The sequence below is a fragment of the Lygodium microphyllum genome, chromosome 25 (assembly GCF_053477565.2).
Source record: "Lygodium microphyllum isolate KBCC chromosome 25, Lygodium_microphyllum_v1.1.10, whole genome shotgun sequence".
Lineage (NCBI taxonomy): Eukaryota > Viridiplantae > Streptophyta > Polypodiopsida > Schizaeales > Lygodiaceae > Lygodium > Lygodium microphyllum.
In genome coordinates, this window is record NC_141159.1 from 53,592,756 (window position 1) to 53,617,236 (window position 24,481).

Here is a 24,481-nt window from a genome sequence, read left to right on the forward strand (position 1 = left end):
AACAGGGAAAAGAGCCCCTTTTTCCACATCGTTAAATGTCAAAAAAACTTCTTGTGATTCCTCACAATCAATCAGTACCCCTACCTCAGGTGTTGGTTGGTTGCTCACATTCAAGACAGACAGGAGTGACGATATACACTCCACCTCTACCGTGCATGGTGTCATTCGACCCATCATTCAACACTACCTTCAACACCACACAGCTCGGACCACCCCTTGGAGCTTTCTACACCTCCATTACCGCTCCTTGTACTACATTGTACAACCTCAATAGACTCCTTGTACTACATTGTACCACCTATCTTATTGTACATCTCTTGTTTATCATATAGATCTGTGCAGTCATTCATTGTTCAAAAAGTCCATCCTTTGTTCACTTGACAAGTCTGCTTGTCCTCACGCTCTGCCCTTTCTGAATCAGCCATGTGGCTGACTGAGAGCTGGATTCAAATGCCGAATTCTTATACTGGTTTGGTCCACTTTCTTTCTTTTCCCCCTAGATAAGACACACATCCCCAAACGCCCACAGGGGGGGCGCCTCTGCTCCAAACATCAGCTAAGAGAGCATGCACAAGAGCCATGCCGGCATTATCCTGTGTTCAAAAAGGATAGTTCGCAAGCCGCATGAACAGCCAGATTCAAATGCAAAATTCTCATACTGATTATTGAGCCACTTCTTCCTATCTTAGGTGTACACTTTATTTTTATATGAGCAATGCATTACAAAAAGGTTATTTCTTGGGACCGCACTGAGAACTTCAATTGTGTTTAAAATTAGTCAAAGATTACAGTTTAGGGTCACCCATGTAGACATTCGACAGATGCCAAATCAGAGTGGAGGATTACCACCCATTTTCCAATTGTTACTCTTAGATTACATTTTACCATCTTACCCTCACAGAATTATAAAGTTTGACATATTCCTCAGCTGATCTATTCCAGCTATTATCTATGTTCATGACCTTACGAACAAGTTCTCTCCAGCAATCAGGTCCTGCAAGAAACTCCTCAGTGATGAAACATTTTTAACTTGTTGAAAATAGTTTTTTAAATTATGAAATTTGAGCTCACTTTTTGCATAGTACTGAAAGGCACGTTCCAAAGAACTGCTCAGTGAGGCTTCATCTATTCCTTGAAAAATAAACCTGTAGCATCAAGATCAAGGTTATGCAAGAAATATGGAGTTAATTTGTTCTCATTGTAATCCGGATGAATGTTTGGATCAGAAATTGAGGAAAACGAACCCATTGGTTCTTGCACCATTTGATGGGTCATCCAGATCAAAGACAGTATCAGCTAGTCCACCAGTTTTCCTAACAATGGGTATCTGCTACATAGCACACAAACTTGACGTGAACATTTGACAGTAGATTGTAAGTTTGAACTGCATAAGCAAGTTAAACATCAGTGCTTGAAAACTGACTCTTGTCACTTCTTTTTTAAAATGCCATTACCGCTCCATATCGCATGCCTATCATTTGTGTTAAGCCGCATGGCTCAAACATGGATGGGACTAAGACAAAATCTGCTGCTGCATACAGCATATGAGACAACTCCTCACTGTTCCCATGATACAATGAGCTAGTCAGGGCAAGGAGCTAATATTTTAGTTTCAAAATATGTAGGTTTGCAATGTCCAGTAAAATCAAGAAGAAAAACGTAAGTGTAGGCATAACCTGTACGTTAGCAGTAAGCGGATGTTTTTGCCGTCTCTGTACTGAAAATAAACGAGCAGATATTAGGGTGAAAGACCAACTTCAAGATGTTTTTTAAAACACCGCAATAAACTTCCAGCTCTCACAAGTAGTTGGATTATAGCTGCTAGAAGGCCAAAATAAATTATCAGCTTAACACCCAGACCAGGTTTTGAATGTGACCTGCAATAGGTTTTGCTACTACACAGGCAAGGGGTGCCTAAATTGGAATGTTCAAATGTGTCAGTGCAAGGACATAATCACTCACCTATGAGCATCCATTTTACGTAACCTTCAATGCACCATTAAGATTGCATGTTGTTAAAACAGATTACTTTTGGTTAATCCAAAGGACAGACTTTCTTAGTGTGCATCCTTGATTTTTGGCTGCTTATCATGAAGTTAGGAATTTCCTGTTTTGGTATCAGCTATAGAGGGACATGTTTTAGAGGCATGTAGAATCTTAGGTGATATTTTAAAATGCAATAAATGGCAAGAGCTGATGTGACTGGCAAGCATGAAGTTACTGTTCAAGTGTTCCTCTCAATGCAATAATATCACCTTTTGCATTTTTCATTTGAGAAAAGCTTTTAGGCATGGAAGTTTCTTTTGAAGTGTTTTTCTCAATACAATAAATTTGTGTTTTCTTGGCTTCCTAAATGCAAAAATGTCAAGGGGAAGTTTGTGATGTCTACATGCTTGGAAAGCTACTGCTATTCAGCAGCTCTGTTTTCGAGTGAGGGGTGCTCCATCTTGATTCATTCACCAGTTGTTCACAAAATCTGCTCTACACAAAAGTGAGCCTGCTGACCATATCCAACCCAAACTTTAACAGCTCCTTATAACAACAGCCATGAAAGCCTACATGGAGACAATGAGCAATAAGCAATGAGAATATACACCAAAACTTAACTGTCCTCCAGCTTTCATTCCTAAGTCACAAAGCTGTGCAGCTCTCCTTTCTCTTACAAGAAGAAAGATTCAATTCTCACTTTAAATAAGCAGCTCCTACTATGCATCTTCCTAGGGTCCAAACTTGATCTATGCCTTGAGAGTTGTCACCAACCTTGGTTGATACAGTTAGTTTGCTATACCTGATTTGCAAGACTTTCAAACTCGCCTTGCACCCGCCAATCAGGAGCCGTACCTAGCAAAATGAACTGTCCACCCTGGAAAATCCCTACCATTAATTAACTCTAACAAACGGCTGACTTGATTCATCCAGTATGATAAGAATCACAATCCACAAAGTAAGGTTACCAATTGTTCTATGCGCCTCACTGCATGCCGTATCAGGTGAATTCCTTTTTGAGCTACTAATCTTGTGATGCATATAACTAGAGGTGAAGATATAGTATCAGGGATATCTTGCAATGGAGACACATCCAAACCAAGACCTTTCTGCACGTACTGCTTGCAAATTCGCTTTCGTTCAATGTTTGATGCTATCAAAATAAATAAATACAGATCTATGTGTTAGAATAATTCTGTTTTAACATAGACTTTCTGTGCATCATACTGACTCTGGGAAGGTATTTGATACATGTTCAATACTTTTTTGAGTGATTCTCGTTAGAGAACAGAGACATCCCTGCCATGAAAAGACTTGATGATGAATAGACCTATTCTGAGTAGCATTCACAGAAAGTTTGTTACCATTAAAATGGATAGGTAAGAAGGGATCTATGGAAGGATCCCATAGAACTGTATCAAGCCCATTCAATATCCCCAAGAACCTGCAGTTTTAGCTGATCAGCCTCTCTCTCTCTCTCTCTCTCTCTCATGTATTCAAGTGTTTACATTAGGTCTTTCTGGCTAGCCAAGCACAATCACAGGCAGGCACCAAAAACTCATGAAGCCAAAATCAAAATGCAATGGTACCAATCTCTTTTAATTTCCATAATGGTACCAATCTCTCTCTCTCTCTCTCTCTCTCTCTCTCTCTCTCTCTCTCTCTCGTAATGAGTTGTTATATTATATCATGTCATAGGCAAAGTAAAAAATTAAAAAAACAAAAGTCAGGGCAAGGTCACTTAAGAGACCATGCAACACCAAGAAACTAAATCATCTCCGGTCAAGATATCAGCATGCTGAATAAGATCCAGCTGCCACTGAAGAAGGTCCTTAAGCTTCACAACATGACGCTGGATATTATGCCTTCTAGCCAACCAGGTATAGCCATAGACAGCTACAAAATGTCTTGAGGAGCCACAAGGGTGCTAGAAGAAGGCAAACTGGAGTGGAATAGAAAATCTTCATCCATGGAGCAGCTATCTTTCAGGGGAGAACACCAGCAAAATCTACTTGCCACAAAGACCAAATTCAAACTCAATGAATACATGGATACTTGTAGTTGAATAAAAATTAATGCATTACATGTGCTACAAAAATGCCAAAGACCAGCCCAATGCAAAAGGTGAAAGAGGCAAGACACTCTAGCGGTAAGGTGTCAATCAAAGGCATCTTACCCAAGACCTAGGAATGAATGGCGGTTCTTTATCTTGTCATAGACATCTATACAATGTCATGAGGACAAGTATTTTTGAAACCTCACTTAACATGTGGATTAATTTTTAATCATATGGTTAAGTAAATATTGCATATGTGAGATGTAACTCGGGTTAGAGTAAATTTACAAGCCCGGGACCCGAGGAAATCATGAGATATCAAAGGCAAAAGTTGCTATAAGTTATGCCGCATAAGCACTTGGTGGTATCTAGTGCTAGTTGTTAGCCTAGGTCATTCATTTGGCCATAAGTGTCAATTTGGTGACACTAGAAAAGTGGCATTTAATAGTACCTAATGCCAAGTTGATGGTCAAAGATGGCATAGAGACACTCGAGCATGGAAGTTTCCTAGCCATTTTAATTATTGGCCAGTCATATCATTTTTCAGGGCACCGAAATAATTATTAGATTAATTTTTAATATTTAAAGACTAAAAATTAATGTTTAATTATGGATAATGCTGGAAAAACCATTTGAGAAGGCTGCCACTTGTCAAAATGCCCCATGCAAGACTGGGTAAATGATTGATTTTCTTCAATTCTTTGCATCTACAAGCTGTTGAGACAGGGCAGCAGCAGTAAATGACAAATTTTCTTCAGTTCTTCATGAAGAAAGTCTAAATTTTCTCTCTCCTTAGCATTCTCTCTCATTTCCTAGCCTTTCTACAACCTTTCTTCGAAGGTTACAACATTGAGATCATCACAAACTGAGAAATTTCAGATTTCTCTACTGTAAACCCTAATCTACAAAGCAATAGAAATTAGGGTTTAGCAACAGCTTCGAGAAGCATGCCAAAAATTGGAAGCTCCAAGACTTGGATTCAACAAGGCTAAAGTTATTTTCAGTCAAATTCAGGTGAAGGGACTAGCAAATCAATGAATTTGGGGCATTTTCCATCTCCATCAAAGTGGGTGAAGGCCAATTGACTACCCGAATTAAGGGGCAAATCAGATGGAAGACTTGCTAGTCATTTTGGACAGCAAGGGGAGTTGGAATACCGAAAGGGATTAGAAGACTCCCATTGGATATCAACTTCTTTTTCAATTAAGTTAAATAAATATTGAAAGGGGTGCCAGTTTTGGGGCCAACAGGGTGTCCATTGTCCAAGATTGTAAGTTAATTTGCATTTCTCAGTTTTATAATAAATCTTACTGTTGTAACTAAGTTATAATTAGGGAATTATCACCCATCCACGGAAGGAAGGTTGGTTTCAGTACACAAGACTTAACTATCTAGCCACAAGACAGGAAATAAAATATGAGAAGTCTCATCACACACTGTAAAAAACACATCTACCATGGGAGATCTAGTAGCTATGCAACATAATATCTGTGGGGAAGACCACACTATCAAAATCCTTGGGAGGAAAGTTTTGATTTCTAGGGCTGGAGCAATTTCTCTCTCTACTTAGCATTACTATCTCTATGCGACCAAATTTTGTGCACTTTCTCAGCCACCCATCTCTTGTCCTCCATTTTGTGGTAGAGTTGATTGGCAAATCATTTCAAGAAAATCCTCCGGATGCACAAAATCCTGATCAAACAATGGGGACAAATCTTTTAAAGCTACATAGCAATGAAGAGTACTACCACATCCATCATTCCAAATTGGTCCAAATCAGCCTATTTTGAGGACTCAAATACTAGAGGACACAACAAAAACAGTACAAGGCATGACAGAATCTTGTATAATCCTCAAGCCTTAGCATTACCATTTTGTGCGCTTTTCAGGCCAACCAAGTGATTTGCTGAACATCAAAATGTAATCTCACGTAGAATTTACATCTAGGCTGAACTTTGGACTACGCCAAGTAGTGAAATGCAAGATCTCGTGCCACGACTCAATCACTTGGGAAAACAAAGACTATGGAATTTGGATTACTTAAGATGAATTGAAGACATGCCACCATTACTCTTGAATCTGAGTATTGCCTTGGGAAAGCCCCACCTGCTCAATGAAAGCTCTAGCAATATCCACCCAACTTTGCTATTCCAAACAGAAAGACTACAAGAGAGCCATCCACAAAACTATCATATGAATTCTAACATCCAACAAAGCAGCCCTGCCCATGTTCTCTCATGTAGTGGCTTTCTGCCAAAAGACCCAAACATGCTCAAGAAAAGAGTTGCCCTGCTTCTTCCATAGCATGAAACAAATGAGTTGCACCAATTCACTCAAAGACTTTTGTGTCCAAGGGAGAAAAGGCAGAAAATAGGATACCATACTGATCATTGCCATCTGGCCTACTTTCAGCAAACGCCACCCCTACAATTTATCTATATTAAATCTATCATTAATACATGAGAGCATCCAATACAGCCATGCTCTAGGGGCCACATCCACTCCAATGGGGTAGCCCAAGTGTCAAGTAACCTCGGCATGGGAAATAGTTGTACCCTACCAGCCCAAAGCATGCAGGTCTCTAGCTGGCCAGCTAATGAAACATACATCTGTGTCATGTGAGTTGATGTAGAGACACCAGTGTAAATAAAATAGTCCTCATATTACCATTTCTCCATCTATGTTGGACTTCTCAGCCTTGAGAAACATGAATGTAACATCTGCAAGAGATTGTCCAAGGAACTTGGCCCCACTAGTAAGAGAGATGTCAATGAGTTCACAATCATCTAAGATTATTTAAAAAAGAAAGGTGAGTCATCAAAGCAAACAATAAAGGACTAAAGAGGTATCCTTGTCTAAGGGAGCGACTGAGAGCAATGTCTTCAAAACACCACATTGAGCATGTCACAAGACTGTGACAACTATTACCTTTTTGTTGATTTCTTTATTACATATTTTATTTGGTTTTTCTTTTTGGAAGGATCCTCTTGAAATCTAAATGCCTGAGTTGCATGGCCAGTATGTGAAACGGACAGGAATGTCTAGTGAGTCAAGACTGGACAGTTAAGGTCCAGTACAAGTCTGGAAGAGACTGATGGCATTGTAGATTGACAAGCCTGGAAGAGACTTGTGAAAGTGTATATGGACAAGTGTGTTGAAGAACTAGCCTGGAAGAGACTAATTCAAAGTGAAGATGGACAAATCTTTAAGAGATTAGTCCATGTGGGGTCATCAGTGGAAATTCACTTTCAGTTGAGCTACATTACAAATTTGGATGTAGCCATAGTCTGAAAAGATGGTCAGAAGACTAGTGGGGATGCAATGAAAGCAATTCCTAAAATTTAGGGAGTTACCATTTTTGGACCTCAGAATCTGCTTGCGTCATTATCTTCATTTTTGTACGAAGATTAATCCTCTGGTCTGTGCCGAGGTCAAATTTCGAACCGAGGATGGAGAATTTTAGACCGAAAGGTTTAAACAGGAAAATTGTTACATGTATGCCATGTGTCACAATTTGGGCATAAATTCCCAAAAGAGAGAGAGAGGGTAGCACAAAAACGAGTTTCAATGCATGGGGGGCTCATTTTGTGAAAGGGAGATGGATTGCTGCAAATGGAGGGCTCTTGAGAGCTGGTGTACCTTGTCTATGATGCATAGAGGCTTGAGTTTGCTTCCTACTCTCTCTCTTTCTCTCCCTGACAGTATGGTTATGCTGCAGAATCAAGGGCCTTTCTTCTGATTCAGGTACAACTGTGTGGGAATATGCTGTTTTTGCATGAGGCAAGAGCCTCCTTTCTCCAGGAACAGGAGCAGTTGTATGCTGTCCCAGCAAGGACAGGTGAGGGTGGTAACCTCACCAAGTAAGTGTCTGAAACAGCACTGAACCGGTACTGCTTTTGGACTGTTCAGAGGTTAATTCAGAGCCCAATTGATGTCAGAATCAAGGGGCACTTGGCCCAGATGATGCAGGACAGTGCAGGGAACAATATGAGCTGAGAACAGGTGTCAGAACAGGTCTGAACCAGTAATTACAGTGAGCTGAACAGTACAGGGAACAGTATGAGTTGTAAACAGGTTTCAGAACAGGTCTGAACCAGTAAATACAGCAGGTTGAAATGGTCAATTCTGCACTCCAACCAGAAGATTCAGACTTGGGCAGAGTTTCCCCTCCTGGTCAACTTGTTTTGGGTCAGTAATTGTACTGTTATGCTGCCAAATTTCACCCAGAATAGGTGAAAGACAGCCCATTGTACTTTCTCTTTTTAAAAATAAAGAAATACCGCAAGGGGCGCCTAACTTAGGGGCCAACAGGGTGTCTGTGTGGCCACAGGAGCATTCTAGCTTCCTATTTTTCTTCTTGATTCTGTGTCTTTAAGTTCAGGTAAAGTGGACGACTGTAAATTGGGTGAAAGCATTTATATATTTTGGTTGTACACTACCGCCCTTTCCAGAGAAGAGGCCGGTTACAGAGCATTATGCACACTGGGTAGTGCAAAGATTCCAGGTTCTTTCAATACATATTGATTCAATTCATTGTGATTTGTCTTTGTAGTGTCATCAGAATTGAATGTGTCAATGAGGAACATCATTCTAGGACCAAATCTCATAATAGACAGCAGTTGGCAAAGAAAGGACCAGCTAGCAAGGTCAAAAGCTTTTTCAATTTCCAATTGAATCATAACAATCTCCTGATCAAAGGCTTCAACATAATCTATCCATAGCTGAACATTTAAGGACCAAATCTCATAATAGACAGCAGTTGGCAAAGAAAGGACCAGCTAGCAAGGTCAAAAGCTTTTTCAATTTCCAGTTGAATCATAACAATCTCCTGATCAAAGGCTTCAACATAATCTATCCATAGCTGAACATTCAAGGTATTATGCATGATATTCCTGCCCTTAATAATATTAATATCGCCTTTGGTGTATAAGTTGTGGAAAGATCGGTCCATAATATTAATATTATGGATAACTGAACATTCAAGGTATTATGCATGATATTCCTGCCCTTAATAATATTAATATTGCCTTTGGCGTATAAGTTGGTGTATAGCCTATTTCAGAGTATCTTGTGAGATGATATACAATGAAATCATGGCCAAAATATTGATATTGCCTTTGGTGTATAAGTTGTGGAAAGATCGGTCCATAATATTAATATTATAGATAACTGAACATTCAAGGTATTATGCATGATATTCCTGCCCTTAATAATATTAATATTGCCTTTGGTGTATAGGTTGGTGTATAAGCCAATTTCTGAGTATCTCGTGAGATGATATACAATGAAATCATGACCAATATAGGCCTCTACTACTTCAAATCCTAACAAGCGAAGACCCAATAATCTAAGCACTGGAAGCTTACACTCAGATAGCATCCAACCCATTCTCCACAATCGCTGACACAGCATAATAAGAGGAGTTTCAAAACCATTGACATAAGCTAAGAAGAGCTCATTTGGTAGGCCATCCCATCCAGGCCTCTTTCTATGAGGAAGGTGGGACAAGTCTGGCTCCACATCATCCTCAGCAATATCAAGATCCAAAGAAGCTTCCCATTCTAGCTTAACTTGGTCCGTGATCAAATCCAAGGCATAATGACAAGCAACAATGATAGGATCTAAAAGTTTTTTGGAGAGCCCAAAAGCAAATTGTAATAGTCCATACACATGTTAAAGGATCAATTAAGGCTTAGTAAACATGTCCCCTTAAGAATCCTACAACTAATCAATATTCTCTATAGCATATTTCTGGTGCAAACAAGCAAAACAAGCACATGTCTAAGTCTTGACAATTACTATCGCATGCCCCACTAAATGGAAGTGTCCAACTTGTTAGAAAAAACCCCAGCCTGTTGCAAATTCAGAGAGTTTGCTATTCGGAATTGCAAGTGCTGCAGTTCAGCCTCGACAATTGAGACATGCAGCACTCCATATTCTGAGGCAGCTTATGAGCATCTTCTCGGAAAAAAATCCATGCTTGCATGCAATAAAAAAGCACTCTTCTGCCAAATGAATGAACCGGATGCTCCATACATTCTGAGAACTGATCGTGCAACACAGGACGGATTAAAACACAAGGGCAAGCACCTGAGATGGGCATTGGGAGCATTAGTTGACACAACTCCAACACCACAAGGCAGTGACCAAAAAGTACCTAATGCCCTTTAACCTCCATGTTCAGCACTGTCTCAAACAAAGAGCTGTTCTAAAAGATGTACATTCCATCCAAAGAAGCACACACGTCAAAATGTGAAACGTACCCAAACCTAATTAGCTTAGAAAAGGTAGTTTTTGGTAGTTGTCTAAGGACCAATCCTAGTCACCACCATCTATGCTAACTTTGAGCATTTGAACTTAGATGGCTAGGCGTTTCCTAGGTCTACCTCACATATGAAGCACCTGGTCTCATCCCACGAGGATCAACCTACAGGTTCCTAAAGACACAACTATGGTCACCAATAGTAATCTAATATCAAACTCAAAATGAATACATTTTGCAAATTGCCCGATATCGAGATAGGTAAACACTGCATTTGGTTCAATGAGAGTGAGAAACAAGGGGGAACTGAGCGTCAACCCCTCTGCCCATAAGGCATAGTCTCACACCAGCCCCCTAAAACAGTGCTTACTAGTTCTAGGACTAACTTATAGGAGGTTCTCACTTATTGTTCATTATTCTAAACTAGAGTTGCACATGGAGTGATCGGGAAGATTAAGGTTGAGCCCAGCAAGGGTGTAAGACCTTGGGAATCAAAGGGAGACCTCAGTTTCACTTGTCGTATTGAGAGAGAGAGAGAGAGAGAGAGAGAGAGAGAGAGAGAGAGAGAGAGAGCTTGGACATCCAGGGTTTCCTACGAATTGATCGATTTCCACTGCTGTTGTTAGCTTATTCCAAGAATATACAAACCTTGCCTTGTGGTAATAGTTTCGGTTAACTAGGTCCACCTAACCATGGGGTGATTCCGTCGGGAAATTGTCTGGGAAATTGTCCACCTGCTTCTGAATTCTACACACATCTGAATGATGGATGAAGGTTTTGTCACCATAACACCTTGTTCATTCTTCAAACGCACAATATTTTCCCGGGCATATTCCTGGTGTAATCAAGCAAAGAATTGGTGAGATTGACAGTTGTTATTGTGCAAAGCCTCTGCTCTAGACAGCAATTTAAATTTAGCATATTCCTGTTCCTGTACAGATTGAACTCGGCCTTTCAACCATTCAATGCCTATCAGCAAGTCGTCTGTAGTATCTCCCAACTGACATGAAGCAACAAACGGGCCAACAAAGATTGTGCATGCAGCAATTCAGCACGTTAAATGGAAGCATGCTGAATAGCAAATTGTCGGGATAACTTACACGCATTATCCCTAAAAACAGGCCATGCTTCCAATCCTTCTGATAGGACCCTAGAACGAAAGGAGTCAATTATTCGCTGAATACATTCCAAAAACTGACTTTGCAGGTGAAAGGATTGATTGAAACAAAGAGGCAAGCGAGCCAGGAGAGCCTTATAGGCATGAATAGGTCGATGTGTCATTTCCAAGATCAAAGGATGGTGATCAGACAAGACATGCTTTCGCTCTATCCACATATCAAGGACTGCAGGGAAAAAAGAATTACTTTGACAAACATAGATCCTATCCAGTCTAGCCCAAGTGTTTGGATGCTGAAGAGAACAATAAGTATATCCTGAGTGCGAGGGATGCAACCAAGACCACATGTCCTATTTCAAAGACTCAGCTGCAAAGGCATCCCAAGCCTGATGCTCAGGATCATCCATAACCGAATGTTGAGAAGTCGTCTGATCCATAGATGTATAGGCATTGAAATCACCCATTACAAAGCCTTGACGAGCCATAGCAAGGCAATGCAAGTCATCCCAAAGCTGACAACGTTCACGAGAAGTAGGAGCATACACACCCACCAGCCATAAAACTTCTCCCTCATATTGGATTTCCAAAATCATGAATCTACCTCGATGATCCTGAGAAATCAAAGATGATTGCAATGAAGATTTGATAGCCAACATTACTCCAGATTTATGTGGAACACATCCACTATAGAAAACAGGGTAATCCTTATATACATAAGATGATCCTGCCAAAGCATGTTGTTTATGCTCCACGGCACATAGAACATCCCAATCGCCGGCTAACACAACTTTCCATAACCGATACTGCTTATTGCCCAAAGAGATACCTTTAACATTCCATAACGGGCTCTCCTGCCCGTCACGTCGCGCGAGCTAACCCACCTGCCCCGTCTGATCACCGTGCCATGCCGGAACAGCACCATCGCCTGTGTCACCCCCCTCGCCATCGACAGGACCATCACCACTCCCCTCGTCATCACTTGCGCCCCATCCCCTTCGCCTTTGCCAGGGCCTCCATCGCCAGCTCCCTGCACCACCACCTGGGCCCTCACACCGCCTGCGCCCGCCCTACCTCCCCCTACGCCCGCCCTACCCCCTACACCCACACCCACCTACCCCCCCCCCCCCCCCCCTTGCACTTGTCCCGCCCGTCCCAATCCCCCCCCCCTTCCCCCCGTTTTTTTCCACCCCTGGCCGCCGCTCCCCCCCGCCTATCCTTTCCTCCCCTCCAACCCCCCGCCCCCTGCGTGCTATCCTGTCAGGAGGCCTGGCCCTTCGTCAGGCTATCATACCACCGCCATCGAAAACAGAAATCTCCCCCTTCGCCATCGACACCCCCCCTGCTCTAGTTGCTCCCTCCCGCTGTAGCAACTCCCCATCCAGTAGCACAGCAGTGTGATAGGTAGGTTCTCCCAGAAGGGACGTGCAATGGAAACCTATGGTCAGACGCCGGCGCACTCAGCGAGTGTCCCCCATTCAAACACCTTGCACATAGTCCTCTCTGAGGAGCAGCTCTTAGCCGTCCGAGCTAAAGAGCTGGAGCTAATAGAAACAGCGACTTATGGTCAGGTAGTAGGACATTCCCCAGCCAGGGCCCAGCTTCGGGACTAGCTTCACTCCATGCTGCGCATCGGTACAGCGCAAATCATGGAGGCGGTCCTATTGGGCCAAGGGATCTTCATGGTCCGGCTCAGCTCGGCAGACGCAGCTCGCGAGCTACTCGCCAGTTCACCATATGCGTCCACGAAGGGGGTCATATACATGGTCCCTTGGTATAGTGGCTTTACTATGGAGGCGTTTGCACTCAACAACAGGTTTCTTCAGCACCCGGTCACCCTTCTTTTCCCCGGCCTGGCGATTGAGTATCACCACTTGGTGGAAGACTTTGGACGGCTCTTCAGAACTATCCTTCCCGCGTCTTTTGCGGATGCAGTGACAGCAGCAGGAGTCCCAAAGGTACGGGTGGCAGTGAAAGAGGTCAAGAATATCCCACAGTTCCTAGAGATTGAGGCAGACGGGCACTCCTTTAGGCAGCAGGTCATTGTGACTGGGCAACCAAGGCAATGCCTACGCTACCACGACTTTGGGCATCAGGCAGAGTTTGTACGCGTTTCGGAGCCAAGGTGGCTCCGCCCATAGGTCCGCAGGTGGACGCTGACGGTTTCACACGGGTCCAGAGACTACAGAGAGGGAGACGGCAAAGGGGGGGGCGGAACCAGCTCCTCAGACCCAGCCTCGTCAACAGGGTGTTGGCGGGCGTGCGACCCCCTCTCGGCAGAGCACTCCACAGCCCCCCCTATCCGCTCCACCCAATAGGACCGCAGCCCCCCACATTCTCCACCCGCGCCACAGACTACCTCGCCTGAGTGCCCACAGGCCTCTCATACCCCCCCCCCCCCCCCCCCCCCCCCATCCGCCATGCATCTCCAGCCATCCCACCATCCCTCGATCCTCTTCCCCCCCATCACCCCCCTACTGAGCACCCCCCCTGATCCGCACCCAGGTCAAGAAAGCCCCCTCAGACCCACCCCCCCTCCTCCCACAGGAGGTGATGAGCCACACACACCTACCTCCTCTGCACACTAGCAGTCTTCCCCCTCCCACACAGCCACCAGCTCATCCACCCCTGCCACCCGCCACACTTTCATGAGACAGGCACAGCTATTGCCACAAGAGTTCTTGCACAGTGGCCCATGGTCCTACCTGCGAGTTGCAGAGTGCGGAGAGTTCCCACTACCTCTAGAGGTGGGGATCTTCGTGGTTCGTAAGTCAAGGAGGGGCAAGGTCCACCTACTAGCACCATTGGATGGACCGAACTACATCTTTTTTCTTCAGTCATCTTACTCAGAGGAGTGGACGACTACACAGATTGAGGAGTTGAAGAGTCAGGTGGCGGATCACATCTTCCAGTGGATGGGTGATGAAGGATTAGCACTATTTGCACAACAATGGCCAGGTTGCATTATGGACATTAACTGGTGGGCTGGCGCCAAGGTCCCACACTTGAGCATTATCTATCGAGCCCCTCCACAGTGGAGAGCTCCGAGGGACGTGATCGAGTGGCCCTCGGCACAGGCGGCCCGCTTCTACCAGTGTACAGAGTCGCGATTTTCAGCATGGCTGATAGATGCATTGATAGTACCACCTAGAGCATCTATCACCCCTATGGTCCGGCCGAGGGCCACCATAGGGAACTAGAGTTCACCATCCAGACCGGTGGTAAAGCGCACTTGCATGCCTCACAGTCTCTCCTCCTCATTTGCAGCATCCACACCGAACAGATGCCTGTTCGGTCAGTCACAGGTTTCCCCATGAGCTTACATCTTGCATCCTGAAATGTGAACAGTCTCCACTACAGTGGGGCACGTGGCTCCATGAAGTTGATTGTTCGGCAAGAGTTGCAGCCTGCCCTTGCCGGACGGATCGACATCTTGCTTTTGCAAGAGCATAAGCTCACCCTTGCCCAAGCTCAACGGGTTGGGAAGGTACTTCCGGGCAGCTTGCACACTTACTGGAAGCACGCCATAGGGGCCCACAGTAGGAGTGGAGGCGTATGCACCTCTATTGGCCTGAGTCTCACCACTTGTGTACAAAACCACGGGACAATAGTGGCAGGAAGGGTTCTATGGATCAAACTGGATATTGGGGACTCGTGTATTGGAGTCCTCAATGTCTATGCCCCTATGGAGGTTAGGGCACGCAGCAGGTTCTGGGTGGAGATTGCAGCTCGACTCCCAGAGGTGGACTCCTGGATTGTTGGAGGAGACTTCAACAACCTGGAGGCTTTGGAGGATTAGCAGGGCAAAGGAAGAAACTACCAGGGCATGGCTAGGGAGGAGAAGGAGGCATGGGAGGTCTTTTTGCTTGCAGTCGGAGCACGTGATTCCTGGAAAGACCCTACCTTCCACAGGAGGGAGAGGTTGTTGGATTTCTCTTGGGGATATAGGCGGCTAATGGAGCCCTGCTGGAGCAGTTGGACAGGTTTTATGTGGGAGAGTGGGGAGGCTCTCGTGGAGGCCAGATTGAGCAATTGGCAGGCACCACGTTATCCGATCCCTGCCCGGTTCTCCTGACACTTGACCCCCCAGCATCCGCCCTAGATACACTATCCTGTCGGATCCCTGACTCGATCTATAGGAGGGAGGAGGTGTCGAGACAGATAAAGCAGATTTGGACCAGAGAGTGGGACAGGAGGGATCACATAGCAGAGGAGGTTGCAGAAATCCTAGCTGAGTCAAGTAGAATCTGCCAAGAGGCAGCCATACAAGCAAGGCAGCAGTGTTGGGAGGAGGAGAGAGCACTCCGGCGGGACCTTGCAGCCACGGAGAGATTATTGCAGGAGGCACCAGGGGATCCCACCCTCCACACACAGGAGGTGCGCACGCGTGCAGCCATTGCTGGCCTAGAGGACAGGCTCTCGGAGTTCTCTTTCCACACCTCAGCAGCCTTTTGGGCGCAGAAGGGGGACACGATGTGCAAGGAGTTCTTCCAGGTGCACCATCCCCGCACCGCGGGAGAGCAGATACGCAGCCTTCGGAATCAGTATGGGAGGACACGTTCTAGCCCTGATGAGGTGATGGATATTGTCACCGACTATTACACGCGCCTTTTCCAGCAGGAGGCAGCTTCAGCTAGAGGATAGAGATGCAGACAGCAGGTATAGGATCACATCCCGTCCCTCTAAGGCTTTCTTCACTACCTACTGGAAAGTGGTGAAGGACCCCCTACTGAGGGCTTTCCAAGAGATCTTCACCTCAAGACAGATGCCAGGGAGTCTCTCGGCAGGCCTTATCAGTCTCCTCCCCAAAGAGGGAGACCGGTTGGAGCTCTCCAAGTGGAGACCGATCACTTTATTGTCAGTGGCCTATAAGGCACTTGCAAAGATGATTGGTAGGCGATTACGCCCCGTGCTTCCAGATATCATTCATGACACACAGACAGGCTTTGTCCAGGATAGGAGCATCCTAGACAATGTATTTACATTCTTTGAGGCGACAGAGTGGGCTCAGCACAGTGGGCAGAGATTGGCAGTATTACTCTTGGATTTCAAGAAAGCTTATGACAGGGTGGACTGGGATTTCCTAGAGGGCACCATGGTGAAGTTGGGATTCCCCCACGCTTGGATTCGCGGGGTCTCCGGCCTATACAGATCGGCCACTAGCAGGGTTCTCATAGGCGGAAGGCGAGGAGAGGAGTTTCGGCTGGAGAGATCGGTTCGACAGGGCTGTTCCCTGGCCCCATACCTGTTCCTACTCTTCGCAGAGGCGATGTCTCCCTTCCTCAGGTCACGTGTGAGCGGATTACGCGGCCTCCAACTTCCAGTGAGAGAGGAGACTGAGTTGTTAGACTCAAGAGTACGCAAATGACACAGGCCTCTACATAGAGGACGATGAGGTGATGCTGGAGAGAATGAGGCTGGCTCTTGACGTGTTCTGCATTGCAATGGGAGCGAAAATCAACTGGCAAAAGTTGGTTGGTTTCCTCACAGACCCGGACTCCAGCACGGAGTGGGCGTCCACCTGGGATTTAGATGGGTGAGCAGAGGGCAGACCGTCCGATACATAGGGTTCCAGGTGGGACACGACATCACTCTTGCCCAGCAGTTTCTTCTTGTCCTTGATTCTATTCGGAGGAAACTGACCTACTGGAGCACGGTTCGCCTCTCACTAGCCGGTCGAGCCTTGGTGGTTAACCAGGTCCTCCTAGCGACGGCCTGGTACATCGCCTCGTGTTGGTGCTTCTCCTCATCGTGCGTAGGGCAACTTCACCGCCTAGTGCGGAATTTCCTTTGGTCTGGGTCTGATGGCTCCAGGGACTCCAGGGCCAAGGTGGCGTGGGCGACCATCATACAACATCGATCAGAGGGAGGGCTTGGGATCATAGACCCAGAGTATCAGAGTATGGCCCTCTTGGGCAAGCTAGTTGTCCGCGGTCTCACACCAGGCGGGCAGACATGGAAGGTCTTACTATAGGAGGGCCTTCAGGATTGTAAACCGAGGCTTGGCGGTGAGTGGAGGCCATCCCTGAGATGGATCTTCACGTCAGCCCAGATCACCCCTCCCAGATCACCTTTCCTTCACAGCCTACTCCGCGTGTGGCAGGGCCTCCGTAAGGCCCTAATCCAGAGCCCCCCAGGTTGCCAGGAGGAAATAGACCGTCAGCCGGTGATCTGGAACCTCCAGGTCAAAGATCGGCGGGAAGGGGCACAGTTAGGTGAGCGCCCCCCACATCCCAGCACTCTTGCACATGATAGTGTGCCCTTGTTATTTTTTAAGTGTCAAATCTGGGTGCAGTAAGTCATGTTGATGGCTTGAAGAACAATAACCTCACTATATCTATAGGTTGTTAAAACTGGGAGATTCACACCATCCACCAAATATTTTTTAGTTACAAAACAACATGCCAAAAAATTTTGATGCAAGTGCTCTTAAAACCAACATTTAACCCAAGTAAACCACATTGTCAAAAGCCTTCTTCATGATGTAACTTAATTCAGCTGCACATCTTTGTTTTCTTATCACAATCCATATGCAACCTTAAGTACAAGCATCATCAAATCATCATTGAATGCCAACTTACTTATCTCTATGCCTCAAAAGTGTGCCTGAAAGCCACCCTGAACATAAGGTCTCATTTGCATATGTTGGTGAAACAGTCCTGTACAATTTACACAAAAATCAGCAACTTGCTTTATAAGAGTGAATGGTACAAATTTCCAGTTTCTCTATGACAATAACTTGGCTATTTCAAAACCACCTTATTTGTAATTCATCCAATGGAATAAATCTACTGTAAAACTTAAAAGGTGAACAGTAAAGACACCTACGTGACGGCATTGCTGTAGACAATCCCACCTTTTAGTAAGCTTAGCCTCTCAGGATTATGTCCAATTGTACGGTCATCAATGGCCTGAAAGCTCAAGGATGCATTATACGTTTGAATGGCCTGAAGGCTCAAGGATGAATTATACTTTTGAATATGCTTTCACAAAAGTGCACCAGCTATAGCGTATAACATCTAAGGTTGCATTAATTATCAAAGTTCTGGAGATCACTCCAATGTCGTCAAATTCAGCTAACTTTATTAATGTCCTTGTCAGATCATTACATTGTAGCATACAGTTATATAAGTTCAGATATCCAAGTTCAATACATCCTACAGAAGATGAAACTCATCTGCAATTGCTTGGACTGCAGGAGAAGAGTTACTTCACTTTAAAGCAACATTTTCCATTTGTGGCAATCACAGCACAAACAATGTAGGATGGACTCATGTCTCTGATCTGCATCTTCTGTAGGTTCTGGCTTTGTGACACTAACAAAAAAATTGATTGGTGGGTGAATATCAATTTACAAGCCAAAAGCTCCAAGCTTTGTTTTTCTGAAGGATTTCTGTATTCTATGTTCATTATTGAGTGATGCAACTAAGAAGGTAACAGCTTGAAACATCCCCCTAGGATCCAACCTGCACATGAGACATAACACAAGCTGTAACCACAAATAATACAGAACATAAAGGGATTTGACATTAGACTCACCTCAACCATCAAGCCAAACAGACTCACCCCCAAGCCTGGGGCCAGCAGCATACCGGGTCACAACCGCGTCAATCGCTGGCATCCCATACTACCAGCCCATATTGACCCATTGTATGAACACATCAGCCAACAGGCCTAAAGTCCAAGAGTTGACATCACACCATGGATGTGCACAGTGGGCCTTCAGTCCTATAAGCACTAGGTCACTTCATCACTTAAGGCTATGACCAATGCTACCAATGCCCGTCTGGATGTCCAAGGATGTAACATTTTCCCCCTTATGAATAATTGTTGTCCTTAGCAATATCCTCAGGAAAGAATTGTGGAAAACAACTCTGCAATATCCCCAAGAGAGAATTGCAGAAAACAACTCTTCAATGAGCATAGCACAAAGGGTTACCAAGGATGCTAGTGTGGCTTGAGATAATGGCCTTGCATACCATTTGCCAGCTGCATTCCTACATTGGTGTCACGGTTTGATAAGGACTGTATGCCCTTATTGGGAGGAATGGACAAACACTGATTTCATATTTTGTGGGATGCTGATTTTGAAAGTATTGGAGGTAGGTGATATGAATATGTAAGAGAATTTGCTTCATTCAAAAGGTTAGGCCATTTTGGACCAGCCCACAAAAGACCTAACATGACAGTGAACAAACACAAAGGTCAATGTCTAACTCACCTCCCAGCCGAAGAGCTATTCCAGCTTACCCCTGAGCCTGGGGCTAGCAGAGATAACAAGGCCTGAGCCTTCAAGCCTCAAGAACTACTGTTCCATAACCATCAGCTCATGTTCCCCAATTATATGTGCCGAGCCATCCCTATGCTAGCGTCGAAGAGTCAGGAATCCTCCTTTACACAACCGACCCCATAAGTCCTTTGTATAGGCTTTCTTAACCTCCTCAACTGGGGCTCGTCCCACTGACACTGGCTGCTCAACTAGTAGCCCCAGTAGATGCCTAAATCTGGTTGGGCAAGCCTAACCTCCAGTGTGGGATATGACAAAAACAGGGACAGGGTTTGCTTTCAATGTGAAAATTTTAGTCATATATCCACTGATTCTCTGAATGTGCTGCTTGCACTTCACATACAAGGTCCTCCATAACTTTGTGAACTGGAAAACGCTACACAATATATATTCTCCACTAAACAGGAGAGTGGAATATCTAAAAGGGTATATTCAGCATCCCGTGTACACAAAATCAGTCTTTTAAGAGGTATCATCATGTTTATAGAGGTCAGCATTCTCAAGAGTTTGTGTTGAAGAGGCTTTCATGGGATCTTACAAGCTGTAGCTAATATTTGGTTCCAACCACTATCCCTTTTCCTAGGTATTACCAAATGCAAGCTTAAATCTTCAAAGAACCTGCATCTTTTCATGGTCTGTGTTTGTTGGCTGCCACTTTGTACAGTTTTGTAAGTTGTCAGTAATGCCTCCAGTCTCCTTGCCACTTGCCCCTATCTCTTGTTTTAAGATGTTCCTTGGACTTGATCATGTAACAAGAAGATCCATCATATAAAAACTTTGCTTCGCTTTATCACCAAAGTTTCAAGATTTGAAATTTTCAACTATACTTAAAGAAGACAGTAGACTTTCTTATGTCCAACGTATTTTCAAAACAATGACCACATTAAATCTCATGAATGAAAACTTGCCTTGTCAAGTGTGCAATATGTCTGTCCATCTAAACCACACATGTTTATCTGCTCCACCCTACATTAACAATTTCAGTGCTGGTAAATCAAGCGCTACAGACCTCATTAAACTAGGGTTCAGCATTTAGCTTAGATACTTGCCTGCATTCCCCATAGTGTTCCATGTTATGGATGGTAAGTACAATCCGAGGCTTCTGCAATACAAAATGAGAACTGTAAAAGTGTATACACGGAAACTCCTTTATGATTAATTCTTTACAAAACTTGCAGTTCAAATGCCCAATGCACTCGCATACTTTCAAAACACCCCTTGGTTAGAAACTAACCTTAAGTGAAAGATGATGGTACATATCCCAAAAAAGCAATGGCAACCCACTAGTTTGCCATTCATGCACATGTATTATGTCAGGCTGGCAGCCAGTGACCTGGTTTTGAAACAACTAGGTTAGCTCAGGCTCAGTAGGATAGCTTCAGTTTCAGATTCTGATTCCAGCTATTTAGTTATATGATTGCAACTTATTGACATGCTTAACCTGCATCCACTCTAGGCATGCACGGCTGAAGAAAAGGTATGCTTCTAATTCGTTATAGCTCCCCCCATAGATTGTTTGTCCCTTGAAAAAATGACTATCTGGCTGTAGTAACAGCACTGGTATTCCAGAAACTTTGCCTCGGAATAATTGAACAGGCAACCATGCTCCAGCATGAAAAGAATGGAATCTTTCAGCCTCTGTAAGCTCTGTTACACAATCTCGTGGAATGCATTCATAGAAGGGAAGCATAACTTCGACCTTGTGACCTCTATCCAAGCATGCTCTAGCCAGGCCTGTTACAACATCTGCTAATCCACCAACTTTTGCTATTGGTGCCATCTCGGCCGTCACATGAACAATGTGTAAAGAATCTGGATCATAGTTGACAGAACTTAAGGTGACTTGGCTAGAATCAATCCCCTTCAACCTGAAATCGCGCTTCCAAAACGGAATTTCATCATCAGGTGAAGGCCATTTAATATCATTGGAACCCAATAAATCTGGGAGCTCCGTTTCAGTAGGGACCTGGTTGTATAATCACAAAAGCAGATAAGTATATTGCACTGGCAATGTCCACAGTTTAGATCTGTCGTAAGGCATTCAAGGGTTATATGCAACAAGCCCCTTGTTGGTCATGAAGGCAATAAACATGGAGATGAATGTAGAAATCAGAAAATGAAAAAAACACACAGGACATTAAGTTCTTTTTGCAATGAAAGCAGTAACACTTTGAGCTGAAATTTGAAAAGGAAAGATCATACACAAAAGTTCTATCATTTTGGTGGAGGAAGTTTTTGTAAGGTAGAGGGGGGAGTAAAGTGGAAATTTGAGAAGTCTACTCCTTGAGTTGAGAAGTATGAATGTCAAGCACATTAATGTACACTTGTGTTTCTGATGCAGTTCAAACAGAACATCCTTTGTGCATTACAAGATTGCATTGACAAAGAGAAGGGACTTTTCATCTGAAAAACTTTTTCGTGATTTTTGTCAAAGCAATGTGCAACAATAACCACCCTGTCAAATCTATTTCCATACTGCAACTCATTTTAAAGCAACTGCCAATGGAGGAATGCAAATGAACATATCAGTCCTCAACAGCAATGTCCACAAATGCAGGGCTATCCATACGCGACAAGGATTTTTGAACAGCATGCATAACATACTAATCCAAAAGGTGGGATCCTAACAAAAAGACTGCATGCATGTCATGTCCAATTTGCACAAGATAATATGACACTAGCTCAACCCAGTTTCTGTGAATTCATTGACTTGAGGATCTATTTAGTCATAAAATTACCAATGCCTGTTCTTTGAGTAATTTAACAGATGCACCCAAAACATTCTCCTCGATGAAAGGAACATTACCTGAGATTCTGTAGTCTCCTGAATCTGAGCAGTTTCTGATGAATGAATGCTGGAAAAAGTTTGCAACCAAGGGTGAAGTGTTACAGACCTCTGATAGACCAGGCCAATTTTCCTGTATGCACACAAATGCCCAAAAGACAAATAGCTCTGCAGGTTGCATATTTGTAAGAAACCACCATGTGCACGAGAATAGCCTGTTTTTCTATATTCTAAAGTTCCAATTGGCATTGTGCACTTCAGTCCACTGTGTGGACTTGTTGCCTTTATCCAAGGTCCCATGGTGTCTGCAACCTGTAGTAAATGTTTTCTAAGAACCAACAATAGATGGCATGATAGATGCTTCAAACGGACAATTCTTCGAATCAAAAGCACAAAATTGGATTGGGCAAAAGAAAAAGTGCATTAAGGCTCATTCCGTTTGGTCCATCAGCAGTTCCAAGGTTTTTAACAAGGGCCAAATTGCAAAATTCTGCTCCATGTAAAAATCTTGCATGGAAACCATGTTTGTGACAACAAGCAGCAAGTTTTGATTTCTGCTCAGCTTCAAACATCCTCTACTGAAAAATATGCTGCTCAGTTTCAAGCATCCACCACTGCAAAGCCTTATCTGCGGATCACTTGCACATGAACGGAATTGGGGCAAAAGAAAAAGCACGCTGCGGAGCTTGTTGTGCATGTGGATCCTTCTGGTCCATCTGCAATTGAATGATTCTAAAGCAGAAGCGAATTAGCAGTCTGGCCGTCTTGCGAAATCATGATCGGGAAATCCAGATTTGTACTCGGACTGCAGCAAATTGTGATATTGCTAATGAGATCAGGATACAGGTGACTGTTAACTAGCATACAGGTGACTGCTAAGTAGCATACATGTGCTCAAAATGGAATTGGTGACGAGAATGAGAAACAAAACGGGACCCAAAAATTTTCATCCACAATCCCACACTCGAAGCCCACCTGAGACGCCTCGCCTCGCCTGCGAATTCGTATGGGTTCTGGTTCCCAGGAGACTTCTGAAGGTGTGAGAGTGGTTGGTGGACTACACCTGCAGTCCCAGTAGGACGCTGCCACGTGGCTCCACCTCCTCCCTTGCTCACTTTCCCACGTGACTCGACAGAATATTCTCTAGTTCTCAACTTTTGTTTACACGTTGTGCGAATCGTAGCTACATGAACTTGAGGGAGAGATTCCTGAAGCGATCGCATGGATGATGGACGGTCGTTGAGTAACTCCTTAATTTCGAAAGGCATGTTTTCACTGTTCACACGTCAAAAAGAGAAACCCGTGTAAAAGTAACAACCATGTGAAAAGCGGTCCACAGATCTTACCATTATGAAAACACCATTGGGTTTAATGTAGATGCGCATTTTGCCCCAAGGAGTAACAAATTATGTTGCTCATATGATGAATGTCACGAATAAGATTATATAATGAAGCATATTATACCTTTTCTAAACATTGTCCATTATCAATCAAAGTTAAAGACAAGTGTAGTGACATGCACCATAGCATCCCCTCGAGTGAGTGCATAGTTCAAGAATAGGAAATGAAACTTTCATTTATGTTTATCATTGGGCTTCTCTATCATTCACGAATCACGTGGTGGAGAGACTTGCTTAAGTTGTTACACTAAACACACACAATAGACACAAGAGGAAGCTCACTCAAGAAGACAAGAAGAGAGGTGGATGCTTATATATAGAATAACTTTCTTCTTGGGGTCCTCATAAGGATTAGAAGACAACTTCTTTCATAGGTAACTCATATTATATGATAGTGGACAACTAGAGTAACAAGATCAAATGTTGTCCCCCCAAATGACTTTGGTAAACCACCTTGAAGGATAACCATAGAAGAGGGAAAGTATGTTGAGAAAAGAGGATGAAAATGAAGAATTGGATGTAAAGGTATGTAGAGGAGATTTGCTGCAGAGCACATAGCCGACTGTGAAAGGATCTTAACTAGATTAGAAG

At 44.1% G+C, this 24,481-nt stretch overlaps 1 protein-coding gene across 4 annotated transcripts; it reads right to left on the bottom strand.

Moving 5' to 3' along the window:
- Positions 1-731: 731 nt before the first annotated feature.
- On the bottom strand, positions 732-23,674 carry LOC148014229 (uncharacterized). 4 transcript variants are annotated; one of them, XM_087666189.1, is made up of 16 exons: positions 23,466-23,669; positions 22,600-23,295; positions 21,147-21,671; positions 20,940-21,038; positions 20,755-20,807; positions 20,614-20,671; positions 18,247-18,329; positions 18,000-18,077; positions 3,351-3,430; positions 2,955-3,139; positions 2,789-2,863; positions 1,677-1,717; positions 1,455-1,560; positions 1,245-1,327; positions 1,072-1,145; positions 732-994 (listed from the first exon to the last, which is right to left on the bottom strand). In XM_087666189.1, exons 2-16 carry the CDS (start codon positions 22,669-22,671, stop codon positions 882-884), a joined length of 1,725 nt encoding a protein of 574 aa, XP_087522315.1. In that variant the 5' UTR covers positions 22,672-23,295; positions 23,466-23,669; the 3' UTR covers positions 732-881. The 4 variants fall into 4 exon arrangements, 3 of the variants coding, with proteins under 3 accessions (XP_087522315.1, XP_087522313.1, XP_087522314.1); XM_087666187.1 differs by having other exon boundaries at positions 733-994; positions 22,512-23,295; positions 23,466-23,668; XM_087666188.1 differs by having other exon boundaries at positions 733-994; positions 22,512-23,295; positions 23,379-23,668.
- Positions 23,675-24,481: the final 807 nt, after the last annotated feature.